Genomic DNA, 19,802 nt, shown 5'->3' with positions numbered 1-19,802 from the left:
AAAATCCCAAGGCTTCTTATACATATATAAAGAGCAAGGTAGTAGCCAGGGAGAGGGTTGGCTCACTCAAGGACAAGGGAGGGAATCTATGCATGGAGCCAGAGGAAATGGGCGAGGTATTAAATGAGTACTCTGCATCAGTATTCACCAAAGAGAAGGATTTGGTTGATGAGTCTGGGAAAGGGTGTGTAGTTGAGTCATGTTGAGATCAAAAAGGTGGTATTGGGGTTCTTAAGAAACATTAAGGTAGACAAGTCCCCAGGACCTGATGGGATATACGCCGGAATACTGAGAGCACCAAGAGAGGAAATTGCTGGGGCCTTGAGAGAAATCTTTGTATTCTCATTGGTTACAGAGGAGGTCCCAGAATATTGGAGAATAGCCAATGTTGTTCCTTTGTTTAAGAAGGGTAGCAAGAATAATCCAGGTAATTACAGGCCAGTGAGCCTTACATCAGTGGTAGGGAAATTATTGGAAAGGATTCTTCGAGACAGAATTTATTCCCACTTGGAAATAAGTGGTCTTTTAGCGATAGACAACATGTTTTGTGAAGGGGAGGTCGTGTCTCACTAACTTGATCGAGTTTTTCGAGGAAGTGACGAAGATGATTGATGAGGGTAGGGCAGTGGATATTGTCTACATGGACTTCAGTAAGGCCTTTGACAAGGTCCCTCATGGCAGACTGGTGCAGGAGGTGAAGTTGTCGCATGGGATCTGAGGTGAGTTGGCAAGGTGGATACAAAACTGGCTCGGTCAAAGAAGAGAGGGTAGCTGCGGAAGGGTGTGTTTCTGAATGGAGGGCTGTGACAGGTGGTGTTCCTCAGAGATCAGTGCTGGGACCTTTGCTGTTTGCAATATATATATAAATGATTTGGAGGAAAATGTAACTGGTTTGATTAGTAAGTTTGCGGACAACACAAAGGTTAGTGGATTTGCGGATAGTGAGGAGGACCATCAGAGTAAACAGCAGGATATAGATCAGTTGGAGACTTGGGCGGAGAGATGGCAGGTGGATTTTAATCCGGACAAATGTGAGGTAATGCACTTTGGAAGGTCTAATACAGATAGGAAATATACAGTAAATGGCAGAACCCTTGAGAGTATTGATAGGCAAAAGGACCTGGGCGTACAGGTCACTGAAAGTGGCAACGCAGGTGGAGAAGGTACTCAAGAAGGCATACGGCATGCTTGCCTTCATCGGCCGGGGCATTGAGTTTAAAATTTGGCAAGTCATGTTGCAGCTTATAGAATCTTAATTAGGCCGCACTTGGAATATAGTGTTCAATTCTAGTTGCCACACTACCAGAAGGATATGGAGGCTTTGGAGAGGGTACAGAAAAGATTTACCAGGATGTTGCCTGGTATGGAGGGCATTAGCTATGAGGAGAGGTTGGGAAACCTGGTTTGTTCTCACTGGAACGACGGAGGTTGAGAGGCGACTTGATAGAAGTCTACAAGATTATGAGAGGCATGGACAGAGTGGATAATCAGAAGCTTTTTCCCAGGGTGGAAGAATCAATTATTAGGGGGCATAGGTTTAAGTGCGAGGGGCAAAGTTTAAAGGAGATGTACGAGACAAGTTTTTTTTTACCCAGAGGGTGGTGGGTGCCTGGAACTCGCTGCCAGGGAAGGTAGTGGAAGCAGATACGATAGTGAGTTTTAAGGGGCGTCTAGAGAAATACATGAATAGGATGGGAATAGAGGGATATGGTCCCCAGAAGGGTCAGGGATTTTAGTTAAGTCAGGCAGCATGGTCTTGGTGCAGGCTCGGAGGGCTGAAGGGCCTGTTCCTGTGCTATAATTTTCTTTGTTCTTTAATCAAATTTGTGAGACATGATTTTCCACTCACAAAGCCATGTTGACTATCCCTAATCAATCCTTGCCTTTCTAAATGCCTGTAGATCCTGTCTCTTAGCATATCTTCTAACAATTTACCCACGACAGACATTAGGCTCACCGGTCTGTAGTTCTCAGGCTTTTCTCTGCAGCCCTTCCTAAACAAAGGCACAACATTTGCCACCTTCCAATCTTCAGGCACCACACCTGTGGCTATAGATGATTTAAATTACTTGCTAGGGGACCCATAATTTCCTCCCTAGCCTCCCACAACATCCTGGGATACACTTCATCAGGTCCTGGTGATTTATCTACCTTGATGCACTTTGAGACTTCCAGCGCCTCTTTCACTGTAATATCTACACTCCTCAAGACATCACTATTTATTTCCCCAAGTTCCCTAACATTCATGCCTTTCTCAATAGTAAATATTCATTTGTGTATTCATTTAGGATCTCACCCATCTCTTATGCATCCATACATAGCTGACCTTGTGATCCTTAAGAGGCCCTATTCTCACCCTGGTTACTCTTTTGCCCTTTATGTATTTGTAGAAGCTCTTTGGATTCTCCTTTGCCTTATCTGCCAAAGCAATCACTTGTCCCCTTTTTTGCCCTCCTGATTTCTCCCTTAACTCTACTCCGACACCTTCTATACTCTTCAAGGGATCCACTTGATACCAGCTACCTATGCATGTCATATGCCTCCTCTTTCTTCTTGACCAGGGTCTCAATATCCCAAGTCATCTAGGGTTCCCTACTTCTACCAGCTTTGCCCTTCACTCTAAAAGGAATGTGCTTACCCTGAACCCTGGTTAACATGCTTTTGAAAGCCTCCCACTTACCACCTGTCCCTTTGCTTGCCATGATGTGGAGATGCCAGCGTTGGACTGGGGTAAACACAGTAAGAAGTCTCACAATACCAGGTTAAAGTCCAACAGGTTTATTTGGTAGCACAAATAATAATAATTGTGCTACCAAATAAACCTGTTGGACTTTAACCTGGTGTTGTGAGACTTCTTTGCCTGCCAACAGACTCCCCCAATCAACTTTTGAAAATTCCTGTCTAATACCATCAAAATTGGCCTTGCCCCAATTTAGAATTTTAACCTTTGAGCCAAACCTATCATTGTCCATAGCTATCTTAAAACTAATGGAATTATGGTCACTGGTTCCAAAGTGATCCCTACCTAACAATACTGTCACCTGCCCTTCCTGATTTCCCAAGTGGAGGTCAAGGTTTGCCCCCTCTCTAGTCGGGCCATCCACATATTGAATGAGAAATTCCTCGTGGATATACTCAACAAATTTCTCTCCATCCAAGACCCGAATACTATGGCTGTCCCAGTCAATGTTGATAAAGTTAAAGTCCCCTACTATTAACACTTTTTTTCTTGGAGCTATCTGTAATTTTCTTACATATTTGCTCCTCGTTTCCCCGCTGACTACTTGGGGGCCTATAGTACAATCCTATCAAAGTGATTCCCCTTATTTCTCAGCTCTACCCAGATAGACTAAGTGATGTTCTCCCTAATCAAAAAATGCAACCCCCCCCTCCCCTCTTACCACCTGTTCTTAGCTTTCCTATAGCATCTGTATCCTAGAACATTCAGCTGCCAGTCCTGTATCTCTCTTAGCCATGTTTCAGTAATAGCTATAATATCCCAGTCCCATGTTCACATCCATGCCCTGAGTACATCTGCCTTGCCCATCAGGCCTCTTGCATTGAAATAAGTAGTTTAATCTGGACTTCCCTTGCTCTCTGCCCTGCTCTTGTAGTACTAGGATTACTGACACTGCCTTTACTATTTAACATGCTGTCTTTAACTTCTGTGCTGTCCTCAACCTTCTCTTCTGTCCTGAACCTTCTCTTCTGTCTCCCTACTGCTTTGGGTCCCAACGCCATACCAAACTAGTTTAAACCCTCCCAAGTGGCTCGAGCAAATCTCCCCGCCAGGATATTTGTCCCCTTCCAGTTCAGGTGTAACCCGTCCCTCTTGAAAAGGTCACCCCTGCCCCAGAAGAGATCGCAATGATCCATAAATTTAAATCCATGTCCCTTGCACCAGCTCTCAAGCCACGCATTCATCTGTCTAATCTTCCTATTCCTACTCTCACTAGCACGTGGCACCGGCAGTAGTCCAGAAATTACTACCCTTAAGGTCCTGCACTTTAGCCATCTGCCTAACTCTCTATATTCACACTTCAGGACATCATCTCTTTTCCTATTTATGTCGTTGGTACCAATATGCACATCAACCTTTGGCTGCTCACCTCCACCCTTAAGAATGTCCTGCAACTGCTTCGAGACGTCATTGACGCTGACATCAGGGAGTCTCGACCACAGCCACAAACACCTGTCTGTGCCTCTAACTATAGCGAGTCCCCGATTACTATTACTGGCTTGCTTTTTGCCCAACCCTGCTCTACAGCAGACGTGGTGCCATAGGCCTGGCTGCTGCTGGTATATTCCCCCTCAACAGTATCCAAAACAGTATATCTGTTTGAAAGGGGAATAGCCACAGGAGACTCCTACACGACCTGCCTGCCTCTCCTGATAGTCACCCATCTACCTGACTGAACATGTTGTGTGACAACCTCCCTGTAATTCCTGTCTATCACATTCTGTATTTCTCATTTCCTGTAATGTGTCAATGCCATTATAAACTCCTGGCTTCACTTAGGAACTTCCCCATTCACGTTTAACTGAGACTATGATCTCGACTGTGACCCCATTTCTAACACCACTTGTAAGATTTAGCTTCGCGAGTCAAAGATTACCCGAAAAGTGGGTTGAGAGGCGCAGAAGTGATTTTAAATTAGTTTGAGAAACAACAGTTTAAATATGATGTGGAAGCTAAATTGAAAGGGAAAAAAACAAGACCTATGACAGAGGAGAACGATTATCCGGTCCCAGAGGACAAATGGATGGATGCTGCAGAGTGAGTGCTGGTCTCTGTAGCTGGTGGTGGCAGTCTCCTCTGAATGGCTCACACCAGTTAACCTGAGTGTGGCTGTTGTGCTGAAGCTGATTTATTTGACATTTACTCAATATTAAACTCCAGCCCAGTTACAGAGATTATCAGCAGAAACAAATACCAACTATCAGAATGAACATTTCAGTCCTGGGTGTGATTAATAGCAGCAAGAACAGCAGAATTCAATCCCTGCAGTCACTTGTGAATTATCTGGTGTCTCAGCAGACAGGCTGACTGAATGAATCCTTCCCCAAACACAAAGCAGGTAAACGGCCCATCTCCGGTGTGAATTCACTTCTACTTCAGCACCTCAGAGGATCCAGTGAATCCTTTCCCACATTCAGGGCAGATGAATGGTCGCTCTCCAGTGTGAAACCACTGATGTGTCGGCAGGTAGGCTGACTGAATCCCTTCCCACACTCGGAGCAGGTAATCGGCCTCTCTTTGTGTGAACTCGCTGGTGTGTCAGCAGATTGGATGACTGAGTAAATCCCTTCCCACACTCAGAGCAGGTGAATGGTCTCTCCCCAGTGTGAACTCGCTGGTGTGTCAGCAAGTGAGATAACCGAGTGAATCCTTTCCAACACTTGGAGCAGGTGAATGGTCTCTCCCTCGAGTGAACATTCTGGTGTGTCAGTAGGTGAGATAACTGAGTGAATTTTTTCCCACACTCGGAGCAGCTGAATGGTCTCTCCCCAGTGTGAATTCGCTGGTGTACAGAAAGGTTGAATGTCGACCTGAATCTCTTTCCACAGGTAGGACAGCTGAACGGCCTCTCCCCAGTGTGAACTCGCTGATGGGTCAACAGGCCAGAGCATGCAGTGAATCCTTTCCCACACACAGGACACGTGAATGGTCTCTCTCCAGTGTGAAATCGCTGGTGTCTCAACAGGTAGGCTGACTGAATGAATCCCTTCCCACACTCGGAGCAAGTGAATGGCCTCTCCCCAGTATGAGTGCGTCGATGAATTTTCAGCAGGGAAGGGTAATTGAATCTTTTCCCACAGTCTTCACATTTCCAAGGTTTCTCCATGGTGCCAGTGTCCTTGTGTCTCTCCAGGTTGGATGATCATTTGAATTCTTGTCCATACACACGTGTACAGTCTCGCCCCGCTGTGAATGATGTGATTTTTTCCCCCCAGACTGTGTAACTGGTTAAAACTCTTTCCACAGTCAGTTCACTGGAGCACCCTCACTCAGGTGTATCTCTGTCTCGGTGCCTTTCCAATCAGACTGATGTCCCACAGGCAGAAAAGACAAAGATTTCTCCTTCCGCAGTCAAAGGCCGATGATATTCAAGTCCTTGAAGTGATGCTTCGTTTGAGTTTCCTCCTCTTCAAGTGGTCTGTAAAAAGAGTTTACAAATGTCATTCCTGTTAGTGCAGGATCGAAATTCAGAACAGAGAATTCTAGTTTCTATGGAACGTTATTTCCTCTCTTTATTCCCAAAGCTGCAAATCCCCCTCCCAAACACTCTCCCTTCTCTATGTACTGAATTATTCTTGTATCTTTCTAACAAGTGCGTGTAATTAGAGATAACAATATATTTGATCATTCACTTCAGTCATTACTTGTGACAAAACATTAATCTGAAACCCCCTAACTGACTATACGGAATAGCAGACGTTAACCTTGGTGACTAAAACTGACTGCATGAAGATTTAATGAGCGATGATGAAGGTGGTTTCTCCAAACCTCCCAAGATTTCCTTCCTTCTTACTCCCCCTCTCGCATGGCCTATTCTGATCTCTGCTTCTCTTCCGGATGACTAATTAACTCCAATTAACACAGGAGCATAGGAATGAGTAGGCATAGGCAAGTCAGCTCTTCAAGCCCACTCCGCTATTAGAGCAGGTCATGGCTGATCTCTCACTGGCCTCAAATCCACCTCCCCACCTGTTCCCCATATCCCTCTAACCCGCTTTTATCAGAAATGTATCTATTTTCTTCTTGAAACTATTTAATGATTCATACTCCACTGCATAATGGGGCAGTGAGATCCACAAGTTCACCAGCCTCTGGGGGAAGTAGTTCCTCCTCATCTCAAATCTACTGCCTCTCAACCTATACCTGTGACCTCTTGTTCTTGATTACCGACAAGGAGAAACATTTAGTCTACGTTTACTTTATCAATCCCTTTCAATATTTTATATATCTCAATCAGATCCCCTCTCATTCTTCTAAACTCTTGCGAGTATAAACCCAAACTGTTTAATCTCTCCTCATACGTCAACACCTTCATCCCCAGGATCAATCTGATGAACCTCCTCTGAACTGCCTCCAATGCCACCACATCTTTCCTCAAATAAGGGGACCACAACTGGACACAATACTCAGATATGGTCTCACCAACACCCTATAAAATTGAAACAACACTTCTCTACTTTTTTTACTCGTCGTTTATTACGCACTGTATCTGCATACCAACTTCCTGTGATTCATGAAAAAAGATACCCAGATCCCTCTGCCCAGAGACATTCTGAATCTGCTTTCCATTTAGATAATAATTTGCTTTTCTACTTTATACCCAAAATGGACAACCTCACACTTATCCATATTAAATTGCAACTGCCAAATTTTGGCCCATTCTCTGAGCCTATCTTTATCCATCTGTAAAATCTGTATCTCCACTTCACTGCCTACTTTCCCACCTATTTTAGTATCACCCACAAATTAAACAGTGAGCAGATTGAAGACAGTTTGCACTCCCTGCTCCAATCTCCATTCACTAGATACCAGTTTCATCCCTCTCCCTGGGAACACACTGACATGAAGCCAGTCTGCTCACAATCTCAGTGTCATATTTGAACTCGGGGTGCATTTTTGACCTTGTATGCGCACCATTAGTAAGATACCTCGAACCACTCTATAATATCCCAGACCTCACCCATCTCGGTGCATCTAGTGCTGAAACCCTCATTCCTAATGTTGGTAGGTCAGGACTCGGCTATTCCAACACACTCCTCGCTGGACTCCAGCATTGTACCCTCTGTAAACCTGACACTATCCTAAAGTCTGCTGTTTGTATCTTCACCAGTTCCCCTATCTCCCCTCCACTTCCTGACCTTGACTCCCGGTCAAGGAGTAACTTGATTTTAAACTTCTGATTCTTGTTTTAAATCTTCGTCCCTCGACATGTCTCTAATCTCCACCAGCCACACAGCACTCTCTGAGATACCTGCGGAAATCTAATTCTAGCCACTCGTATATTCCATGAGATAATACCTCCACCAGCAGTAGCCGTGCCTTCAGTTTCTTTGACCCCCAACAACCTCTGACAATTTGTTCCCATTGTGATTGAAAACATTGAAGAAAATTGCCCCCAATGAACATGGTGGCTTCGCAAGCTCCATGCTGCACATTGCCCCTCACTAAGATGGCGATTCCGCATGCGCACTGCTGCACATTTCTCACGGCAAACAAGGCGGCCGTGAACTCTCAGAAAATTCTGAGACCCCACTCGGTGCAAACGCGGGGGGTCTAGATATTTCTTCTTCGGCTTTTAATTTACACAACATTTTTACGCAACCTCTCCGCCCACTCGGCGGACCCATCGCTCTCTCCGTGCCGCCATTCCACCCACTTACCGAGTAGAGTGGAATTCAGGTCACTATCGTCCTAACACTCACACTGCGCATGCCCCACTTCCACCCCGCCATTCATTCATTCGGATTGGCTGAAAGATCAGCCGCTCCCGCTCGGTCATAGAAATCATAGAAACCCTACAGTGCAGAAGGAGGCCATTCGGCCCATCAAGTCTGCACCGACCACAATCCCACCCAGGCCCTACCCCCACATATTTACCCACTAATCCCTCTAACCTACACATCCCAGGACTCTAAGGGGCAATTTTTAACCTGGCCAATCAACCTAACCCGCACATCTTTGGACTGTGGGAGGAAACCGGAGCACCCGGAGGAAACCCACGCAGACACGAGGAGAATGTGCAAACTCCACACAGACAGTGACCCGAGCCGGGAATCGAACCCGGGACCCTGGAGCTGTGAAGCAGCAGTGCTAACCACTGTGCTACCGTGCCGCCCGATAGGAATAGCAGAGGATGGTTTCGATCCATCGACCTCTGGGTTATGGGCCCAGCACGCTTCCGCTGCGCCACTCTGCTCCGGCAAAAGATCAACTCTTGAGGCACCGCTGAGATTCGAACTCAGGATCTCCTGTTTACTAGACAGGCGCTTTAACCAACTAAGCCACGGCGCCAGATACACCAGGTCCTCTAGCCCCGCCTCCTCTCCTCCTATTGGTCCAGAGCTGCCGTCAATCAGCTGTGCATTGTGACGGTTTCAGATGGTGGGAGCGGCCACAACCTCAGGCTGACTTGCTGTTCGGGAATTAGAGCTGGAGATGGATGGTCAGTTCCCCTCTGTCCGGGGCTGGGGGATTCGCACTCATTTCCCCAGGGCACTCATGATCACCGCAACTTTACAAAGTCCCCGCTTCAATCCCCACTGCAAACTCTGTGTTTCAAATAGTTACTGAGGAGGAATTAACAGTGAGTTTAGTTTCATGTTGAACAGTTATTGTCTGATTTTTTAAAAGCTCCTTCTTCACCTTTAAACAGGGAAGGACAAGTCAGAGAAAACTGATCCACAGTGACCCCAAAACAAGATAATGTAGGTGATGCAAATCCCACCTCAAAACAGAAAATGTTGGAAACACTGAGCAGGTGAAAGAGCTCAGCTGGTTGGGGAAATAGAATGAATGTTTCACTTTTATCTAAACGGGCAAATATAGAGATTTAATAGTTTATAAACTAGTAAAGAGTCAGGGGGAATAGATGGGTAGAGGAGGAGAAAGAAAACTGTATTGTAATAGGATTTCAAACATCAGCAAGGCCGGGAAAGCACCAATACACACACTCCGAACAGACACACACACTCCAGAGAACTGAGTGTGAAAGAGCTTTAACCAGTTACACAGCCTGAAAAAAAATCACACTATTCACAGCAGGGAGAAACTGTACACGTGTGGATGAGGATTCAACTGATGATCCATTCCCGAGAGATATAAAGTCAATGGCACCATAGAGAAATCATGGAAATGTGAGAGGAGTGAGGGAAAGCATTCAAATGTCCATCTGTGCTGGAAATTCATTAGTGCACTCAGACTGGGGAGAGGCCGTTCACCTTCTCCGAATGTGGGAAGAGATTCACTGAGTCATCCCAACTACTGATACACCAGCGAATTCACACTGGAGAGAAACCACTCACCTGCTCTGTGTGGGAAGGGATTCATTCAGTCGTCCAACCTGTTCACACACAAACGAGTTTACACTGGAGATAGGCTGTTCATCTGCTCTGAATGTGGGATGGAATTCACTCAGTCATCTAACCTGCTGACACACCAGCTAGTTCACACTGGAGAGAGGTCATGCTTGTGCCCTGAATGTGGGAAGGGATTCACTCAATCATCCAACATACTGAGAAACCAGCGAGTTCACACAGTAGACAAGCTGTTGATCTGCACTGAGTATGAGAGGGGATTCACTCAGTCATCTCACCTAGAGTCATAGAGGTTTACAGCATGGAAACAGGCCCTTTGGCCCAACTTGTCCATGCCGTCCTTTTTTTTTTAAACCCCTAAGCTAATCCCAATTGCCCACATTTGGCCCATATCCCTCTGTACCCATCTTACCCATGTAACTATCTAAATGCTTTTTAAAAGACAAAATTGTACCTGCCTCTACTACTACCTCTGGCAGCTTGTTCCAGACACTCACCACCCTCTGTGTGAAGAAATTGCCTCTCTGGATACTTTTATATCTCTCCCCTCTCACCTTAAACTTATGCCCTCTCGTTTTAGACTCCCCTACCTTTGGGAAAAGATATTGACTATCTAGCTGATCTGTGCCCCTCATTATTTTATAGATCTGCTGAAACACTGGCGGGTTCACACTGGGGAGAGTCCATTCAACTGCTCCATGTATGGTGAAGGATTCACTCAATCATCGCACCTGCTGAGACACCAATGAGTTCACAAGTGAGAGCAGGGGTTAGATTTTGCTGTTATTGCTGCTGTTAATCACATCCAACACTGAACCATGTTCATTCTGACAGTTGCGGTTTGTTCCTGCTGATCTTAATTTCTGTAACTGGGCTGGAGTTTAATATTCTGGATCTATAACTGATTGTGTTCTCAGGGCTGCAGTGATCTTCCCTCCTTCCCTCATAATTCAGGAACTCTCATCGGAAATTAGTTTACAACAAGACAGTACTTCAATTCTACATTGATCTTTGATATCAACTCGACAATTCAGTGTCTGAGAGTTTCCACTGATTAACATCTCCAATTACAAAGTGCTGATTAATCCTTGCTGACAATTCTTACTGACTGACACTTCCATTATCCAATAGCAAGGGAAGTGGGAATTGGTGGAAAATCAAGAATTCCCAAATGTTACCCCTCCCGCCTGGTACAGAAATTCCCTTGGCACAGGAATGGAGACACGTTCAATCCAAATAATGGACTGTAAGAAATCACTCTCATAACCTTATAGCATCTTCAGAAATGTATGGTCTATTCAGAGAAATTCCTCACTCTCTCTCTTTGCTCAGAAGGCGGCTTCCATAGCAGATTGCTGGCTCACAAACACAGAACAGGCCTGTTATCTCGATCAAGGACACATCTCTAGCACAGTCCCTGAAACAAGACATTTCTAACCCTGATACAATTGGATCTCATGACCCACACGTAACCCAACTGTCTATGTAAAGGTTAAAACAGGCCCTCAAGAGCAAAGAGATTTTGAAGTGAGCCGTACTGGCTTCAGCCCAACAGTCACACTCTGGCTCACAACAGTTAACCGTTCAGAGGAGACTGTCGCCATCAGCTACAGAGACCAGCACTCCGTCTGTGATAGTTTTGTCTATTTGTCTTCTGGGACCGGTAAACCATTCTCACCAGTCACGAGTCCTGTGTTTTTCCTGTCCATTTCGCTTCCACATCATGCTTAAACAGTTGCTTCTCAATAAATTACTTTATAATCACTTCTGAGCTCAACTTCCTTTTTGGGTAATCTGTAACTCCCGGACCTAAATCTTACCAGACAAAATGAAGAGGGCAGTTCTTGTCACCATATTATAGAAAAAAGATTTATAACGATGGTAGAGGAAATGTACAGGTAAACATATCAGGAAAGGATTGATAGACTCGATCTCTTTTCTTGAGAAAATAAGGCTGAAGCTAATCAAGGTTTTGATGGAGTGGATACAGAGAGATTGTTTCCCCTTGCGGGAAAGAACAAAACTAGCAATCATTAATACTGGGTGGTTTGTCATTGACTGGCGCAAACATGGTTGTCCAAAGGGCCTTTTTCTTTGCTGTAGACCTTTATGACTCTATCATAAGATAGTCACCAAGAAATTGTGGTGAATTTCACCAGAAATTCACCAAAAAGACCTGGATGAGGAAGTGGAGGGATGGGTTGGTAAGTTTGCCGACGACACGAAGTTGGTGGGGTTGTGGATAGTCTGGAGGGATGTCAGAAGTTACAGAGGGACATAGATAGGATGCAAGACTGGACGGAGAAGTGGCAGATGGACTTCAACCCAGGTAAATGCATAGTGGTCCATTTTGGCAGGTCAAATGGGATGAAGGAGTACAATATAAAGGGAAAGACTCTTAGTACTGTAGAGGATCAGAAGGACCTTGGGGTCCGGGTCCATAGGACTCTAAAATCGGCCCCGTAGGTGGAGGAGGTGGTTAAGAAGGCGTATGGTGTGCTGGCCTTTATCAATCGAGGGATTGAGTTTAGGAGTCCGGGAATAAGGATGCAGCTATATAAGACCCTCGTCAGACCCCATTTGGAGTACTGTGCTCAGTTCTGGTCACCTCATTACAGGAAGGATGTGGAAAAGATTGAAAGGGTGCAGAGGCGATTTACAAGGATGTTGCCTGGATTGAGTGGCATGCCTTATGAGGATAGGCTGAGGGAGCTCGGTCTTTTCTCCTTGGAGAGATGTAGGATGAGAGGAGACCTAATAGAGGTATATAAGATGTTGAGAGGCATAGATCGGGTGGACTCTCAGAGGCTTTTTCCCAGGGTGGAAATGGCTGCTACGAGAGGACACAGGCTTAAGGTGCTGGGGGGTAGGTACAGGGGAAATGTTAGGGGGAAGTTTTTCACACAGAGGGTGGTGGGCGAGTGGAATCGGCTGCCGTCAGTGGTGGTGGAGGCAAACTTAATAGGGTCTTTTAAGAGACTCCTGGATGAGTACATGGGACTTAATAGGATGGAGGGTTATAGGTAGGCCTAAAAGGTAGGGATATGTTCGGCACAACTTGTGGGGCCGAAGGGCCTGTTTTGTGCTGTAGTTTTTCTATGTTTCTAAATTCAATTGGGAATTCAGGAAAAACTTCACCTAAAGAGTGGTGAGAAAGTGGAACTCTCTACCACTGGCATCGGTTAAAGTGAATTGTATCAGCTTAGTTTTGTTGAAAAAGACGCAATGCATAGAAGTGTTTATTTTTAAGGACAAGAGCCTGTGTGTGAATGTATGAAGCTTTGAGCACACGCAAGTGAGCCACACTGCGAACCTGGCTGATCTCCTTAAATTGGTTATCAGTGTAATTTGCAGCATAATCAAGATTGTTCAGTAAGTGCTGTCCAATCCTGGAATCACATCTAATATTATTGAAGGGAAATCCCAACAAGCAGAAGCAGGAAAAGAGAATAGGTTGTTACTATGTTAGATTTAGATGAGGGAAGATGGCAGGATGTTCTAGTGGAGCAGAAACACCTGCACAACTGGATGGGCTGAATAGTCTGTTTCTGTGTTATGTATTCTCTGTACTGATAAGTTGTTCCTAACTTTTAGACTATACCACCACTTCTTAAACTGCCTGACCAGAGAGAATAATTCATTTTTACCCTCTGTTCTTCTTAATGTGCTTGAATTTGCTGTTACTGTCACTGTTAATCACATCCAGACTGAACCATATTCATTCTGTGGAGATGCCAGCGTTGGGCTGAGGTGGGCACAGTAAGAAGTCTCACAACACCAGGTTAAAGTTCAATAGGTTTATTTGGTATCATAAGCTTTCGGAGCGCTGCTCCTTCACCAGGTGAGGTTGACCCACCTGATGAAGGAGCAGCACTCCGAAAGCGCGTGATACCAAATAAACTTGTTGGACTTTAGCCTGCTGCTGTGAGACTTCTTACCATATTCATTCTGACAGTCGGAGGTTATTTCTACCGATGTTGATAATCTCTGTAACTGGTCTGGAGTTTAATATGTTGATGTCTATTCAATAAATCAGCTTTGTTTCACAACACAGTCTGTTGCGACTTTGATTACTCCAGGATATGTGGAGACTATTTGACGTCCTTTTACCGACTGCTCCATTTCTGGATCTTTCTTCCTTTCTACCTTTAGATTGTTTCAGTTGTCATACATTTGGTTCCTCTCATGGACAAGTCCTACCTGCCCACCCCTCCCAGAGAGCCTCTTTTCAGCTTGTGATCCAGCTGGAGTCCATTTGGAGCAGCTACACATAAAGAGCTGTTAGTGAAGGAGCTCCAAGAGTCTGACCCTAACTAGTAACCAATGTGGTTCAGTGAGTACAGGGGTGAGCAGGGAATGGGTTTGGTTTAAGTTCTGGACTACCTGAAGTTTACAGAGGCTGGAGTGTGGAAGACCAGCCTGGAGTGTGTTAGAATAATCAAGTCTTGAAGTCACAAAGACTCAAATGTGGGTTTGAGCAGCAGATGAGTTAAGATGGGGCAGAGTCAGATTATATTATAGAGACGGATATGGGCAGTCTTAGTGGTGGTTTCTATGTGAGGTTGCAATCTCATCTTGGAGTGAAACATGATGTAAAGTGTGTAAAAAATCTGGTTTCCATTCAGACAGTTGCCAGGGAGAGGAATGAAGTTGGTGGATTGGGAATAAAAACAATGGTTTCAGTCTTCAGATTTGGGAGGTGACAACACTTTCAAGGAGTTTGGAGAGGAAAGCGAGTTTGATTTGATTTGATTTATTATTGTAACATGTATTAGTATACAATGTAAAGTATTGTTTCTTGCGCGCTATACAGACAAAACATACTGTACGAAGAGAAGGAAATGAGAGAGTGCAGAATGTAATGTTCCAGTTATAGCTAGGGTGCAGAGAAAGATCAACTTAATATGAGGTCACCAAATCTGGAAGAGATTGAATTAGAGCATTGTTACAGTGTTTATAAGAGTTAGAATAGAGTTTTAAAAGCATAGAATGAGAGTAAAAGATAGAATTAGAGGGTATGCTGGGCACAGCTTGCAAGAGGTCGCCACGCTCCAGCGCCATCTTGGAATATCGGAAATGGGACTGGAGTTTGTAAGGATGATGGGGTCAAGGATTTGTTTATTGAGGAAAGGATGATGATCTGAGTGAGAGACCGAGAGTACCTAAAGAGAGAGAAGCATTAACAATGTCGGTGAAGATGGGGAAATTGGGTGACAGCAGTTTTGTGAGATAGGGTCGGTGGAGCAGGAGGTGGGTCTCATGGAAAAGATGAACACTGAGAGGGCATGAGGGGAGATAGGAGAGAAACTGGAGAAAGATGTGGGTTCAGAGCTAAGACAAGGCAGTGAACTTTAGATACAGTTTGTCCTGGTGGGCTAGTGGAAGGTTGTGAACCAGCAGAGACAGCTGATGGGATTGTGTCAATCTTAGTGGCAAAGAAATTCCGGCTAAACCCAGTCCCAGAGCAAGAGCATCTGAACGGTCTATCATCAGTGTGAACAGGTTGCTGGGACATCAGGTCCCCTGATCACATGAAGCATTTTCCACAGTTTGGGCATTTAAAAGGTGTTTGATCAGAGTGAACTCACGAGTGCCTTAGCAGATTGGATTTATCAGTGAATCCCTTCCCACACTAGGAACAGATAAACGGTTTCTCCCCAGTGTGAATGCTCTGGTGAACACTGAAGTGAGATGATTGCCTGAACCCAGTCCCACATTCAGAGACCGTGAACGGTCTCTCATCCGTGTGAACAGGTTGATGGCGCTTCAACTCCCTGGAACTTTTATAACACGTCCCACAGACTTCACATTGAAAAGGTCTCTCCCTAGTGCGAACTCACTGGCGTTGCAGCAGGATACATGACTGGGTGAATCCCTTCCTACACATGGAGCAGATGAATGACCTCTCCCCAGTGTGACAGCATCTATGAATTTCCAGGCAGGATGGGGCACTGAATAACTTCGCACAATCCCTACACTTTCTCCTTAATCTTTATGGCATTTATGTTCTGACAGGCCAGATAATCGGCTGAATCCTCATCCACAAACATGTACGGTTTCTCCCCACTGTGAATGGTGCTTTTTCCTTCCATGTTCAAAATCCAATGATATTTAGTTTCCAATAGATTGAAGACCCTGTCAGAGGCTAATGTGATGCTTGGTTTCAGTTTCCCATCTGCAAATGCTCTTCTTCTAATACCCTGCAAGATTCATTTAAAACAGAAAAAAGGAATGAAATAGATCACAAAAATACAAAGAAAGGTTGTGAAACTGAGCTGAATGAATCTGGTAATTTGTGGGGTCGGCACGAGGAAAACGTGACAACGAAAGCTGCTGGATTGTTGTAAAACCCATCTGATTCACTAATGTCCTTCAAGGAAGGGAAGCTGCCACCCACTCTGGGTTTACATGAGATTCTGATGTCTGCCACAGTAATGGGAACAAGAGGGAAATAGATAGAGATACACTATTAGCGAAGGACAAAAATGTCATGTATCTATAATGCAATAAAATCCTTGATGGAATCGCCCCAATCTTCACCACTAAGAAGGACCAGGATAGCAGTCTTAACGTATCTGAAATAAAGTGATGAAGAAGCAGACATTTCCTCTATTTAAATATTAGGAAGACTGAAACCATTGCCTTTAGTCCCTGCAACAAACTCAGCTCCCTAGCCACCAACTCCATCCCTCTGTGCAGGAAATGCCAGATGCGCAAACACATTGTTCACAATTTTCAAAATTCCATATCCACATCATCACTAAAATCCCACCCTCCCATCTCAGTAACATCTCTGCTCTGCAGTCTCAGTTCACCTGCTGCTGAAGCTCTTATCCATTCCGTTGTCACCTCTAGATTCACCTTTCCAAATGCTCTCCCGGCCGACCTGTCACACTCAATCCTTCTTTAATCTTAAGGTTATCTAAAACTCTGCTACCTGTGTGCTTATTCACACCAAGTCTAGTTCACCCATCAGCTTTATGCTCTCTGACAAAGGTTCCTGGTGAAGATGCCTCAAAACATTAAAATTCACATCCCTTGTTTCATCCATTGTATTGCCCATCCCTATCTCTGTAACCTCTCCAATCACACACCCCTCCAAGATCTCTACACTCATCTAATTCCAGTCTCTTCAACATTCCTGATTTTAATTGCTCCAGCGTTGATGACTATTTTCATTTGCCTGGGACACAAGCTCTGGAATTTCCTCCTTAAACTTCTCCACTTCACTCTCCTCCTTGAAGATTCTCCTTAAAACCACCCTCTTTGACCAAGCTTCTGGTCACCTGCCTGGATATATCCTTTTGCGTAACACACCATCCTTACTTGACTGCCATCCAGCACTAGATGAACAGAAATTTCCTTCATTTAAAAACTGGGAAGACTGAAATTATTGTCTTCAATCCTGCTACAAACTCCTCTCTCTAACCATCAATGCAACCCATCTCTTTTACAGCTTTGAGGCTGAACCAGACTGTTCATAATCTTGGTGTCACATTTCACCCCAAGCTGAGTTTCTGACTACATATCACTAAGACCAACTATTTCCACTTCAGAAACGTTGTCTAACTGCACTCCTGCATCAGCTCATTGCTGTTGAAACTCATCCATTCCTTTGTCCTCTCAAAACTGGAACATTCACAGCTGCCACAAAGATGGGATCATTCAAAACTCAGCTTCCCATGCCCTTACTCCCACTAAGTCTGGTTCATCCAACACCCCTGTGCTCACTGAGCTCCACACGCTCCTGGTTAAGCAGCACCTCAATCCTCCAGTCACATCTCCCCTCACTAATTTCTTCCAATCTACATTCTGTCCCCCCCCCCCCCAAGATATCTGAGCTCATCAAACGCTGGCGACTTGATGTTGTCTGTTTTTAATTTAGCCATCATTTGTGACCGTGCATTTAGCTGCCCGGGCCATAAGATCTGGAATTTCCTTCTTAGGCCTCTCTCTCTCTCCTCCTTCCATCCATAAAACCTCCCTCTTTGACAAAGCTTTTGGTCACCTGCTCTAATGTCTCCATATGTGGCTGTGTCAAATATTACTTTGTCACATTTCTGCTAAATGCCTCAGAATGTGGCACAGTGGTTAGCACTGCTGCCTCACAGCACCAGGGACCCAGGTTCAATTCCAGCCTCAGGTGACTGTCTGTGTGGTTTGCACGTTCTCCCCATGCGTGGGTTTCCTCTGGGTGCTCCGGTTTCCGCCCACAGTCCGTAAGATGTGCTGGTTCAGTACATTGGCTATGTTAAATTCTTCCTCAGTGTACTGAACAGGAGCCAGAGTGTGGCGACTAGGGCATTTTCACATGTAAGCCTACTTGTGACACTAACAAATAAACTTAAGCCAGAAAGTTTAGTATGTTGAAGGCATAATATAAATACAAATCATAGTCACGGACTTGGACATATATCGTTGTTCTGCCTAATCAGTAAGACATTGTAACTCGGGGTGAAGCAGTTTGATGGACAAGTCATTCTGTCATTGAAAAGATTGAAGAACATTGCCCCGAATGAACGTGGCTGCTGCGCATGCGTGATACTATACATTGCCCGTCACAAAGACGGCTGCCACACATGCGCCCTGTAGTATATTGCTCCCACTAAAGATGGCTGGAAACATGGCTGCCGTCAATTCGGGTTTAACTGGGAACAAATTGCGACCCAATTCTGGGCAAATAAGGGACCGGAAATTTCTTTTTCGGGGTTAGCGGTTTACACAACATGCTCATGAAGCAGCTCCTCCCACCCGCCGCATCCATCGCTCCCTCCGTCTCGCCTTTATTTATAACTCACCGATCGCCCTTCCAAAAAAGCAGCACCGCCATTGCTCACACTACGCATGTCCCTCTCCCACACCGGCCCCGCCCCTCATTCACTCTGATTGATGGAGGACCATTCGCTTGGTTCGGTCCTCCAGCCCCCCCAATGCCCACCTTGGCCCTCTCGGCCGTCAATTAGCCGGAAGGGAGGAAGCAGCAGAGAGCTGATGGGATTGTCTCAATCTTAGTAACATGATCTCCTCACACTTGTTGGAGGTGAGGATGCAGGAGGCAAGGGAGAGGGAAGAAACTAACTTGTTTCAGAGATATCTGAAAAAATTCAACACGCTGTAATTAGCACAAAGGTGATTAATTTATCCAGAACATTAAAACCTATTTAGGCAGGAGTGTATTCACATCAGCAGAGACAGACACCAATAAACATGGCTCTGTGCTGGGTGTGATTCACAGCAAAATCCAATAATTGTAGTTAATGTGAATTCGCGGGCAGGTGAGATGGGTGGATGGAATCCCTTCCCAAACTCAGGTGAACAGTCACTACACAATGTGAATTTGCTGGTGTACAGTGAAGTCTGATGATGTCTTGAACCCATTCCCACAGGGAGAGCATCTGAACGGTCTCTTGTCATTGTGAACTAGTCAATGGGATATTAAGAGCGGTGGATGTGGTCTATATGGACTTCAGCAAAGCGTTCGATAAGGTCCCCCATGCAAGACTTCTTGAGAAAGTGAGAGGGCATGGGATCCAAGGGGCTGTTGCCTTGTGGATCCAGAACTGGCTTGCCTGCAGAAGGCAGAGAGTGGCTGTGGAGGGGTCTTTCTCTGCATGGAGGTCAGTGACCAGTGGAGTGCCCCAGGGATCTGTTCTGGGACCCTTGCTGTTTGTCATTTTCATAAATGACCTGGATGAGGAAGTGGAGGGATGGGTTGGTAAGTTTGCTGACGACACCAAGGTAGGTGGTGT

The 19,802-nt window shown here is 45.2% G+C and overlaps 1 protein-coding gene and 2 non-coding genes across 6 annotated transcripts; all 3 read right to left on the bottom strand.

Annotated features, from left to right (window-relative positions):
- Window positions 1-4,066: 4,066 nt before the first annotated feature.
- On the bottom strand, window positions 4,067-18,906 carry LOC144501459 (uncharacterized). Of its 4 annotated transcripts, XM_078225237.1 has the most exons (3): window positions 18,852-18,906; window positions 9,139-9,306; window positions 4,657-6,158 (listed from the first exon to the last, which is right to left on the bottom strand). In XM_078225237.1, the coding sequence occupies exon 3, from the start codon at window positions 5,844-5,846 to the stop codon at window positions 5,154-5,156; it is 693 nt and encodes a 230-aa protein (XP_078081363.1). In that variant the 5' UTR covers window positions 5,847-6,158; window positions 9,139-9,306; window positions 18,852-18,906; the 3' UTR covers window positions 4,657-5,153. The 4 variants fall into 4 exon arrangements, 2 of the variants coding, with proteins under 2 accessions (XP_078081362.1, XP_078081363.1); XM_078225236.1 differs by lacking the exon at window positions 9,139-9,306 and having other exon boundaries at window positions 4,067-6,158; XR_013499111.1 differs by lacking the exons at window positions 9,139-9,306; window positions 18,852-18,906 and adding an exon at window positions 8,401-8,419 and having other exon boundaries at window positions 6,078-6,158.
- Window positions 8,865-8,936, bottom strand: trnam-cau (transfer RNA methionine (anticodon CAU)). The gene has a single exon. It is a non-coding gene; the product is annotated as a tRNA-Met (tRNA).
- Window positions 8,958-9,031, bottom strand: trnat-agu (transfer RNA threonine (anticodon AGU)). Its single transcript has one exon. It is a non-coding gene; the product is annotated as a tRNA-Thr (tRNA).
- Window positions 18,907-19,802: the final 896 nt, after the last annotated feature.

Source organism: Mustelus asterias, chromosome 12 (genome assembly GCF_964213995.1).
Source record: "Mustelus asterias chromosome 12, sMusAst1.hap1.1, whole genome shotgun sequence".
NCBI classification, from domain to species: domain Eukaryota; kingdom Metazoa; phylum Chordata; class Chondrichthyes; order Carcharhiniformes; family Triakidae; genus Mustelus; species Mustelus asterias.
This window is presented reverse-complemented; position numbering and strand designations above follow the sequence as displayed.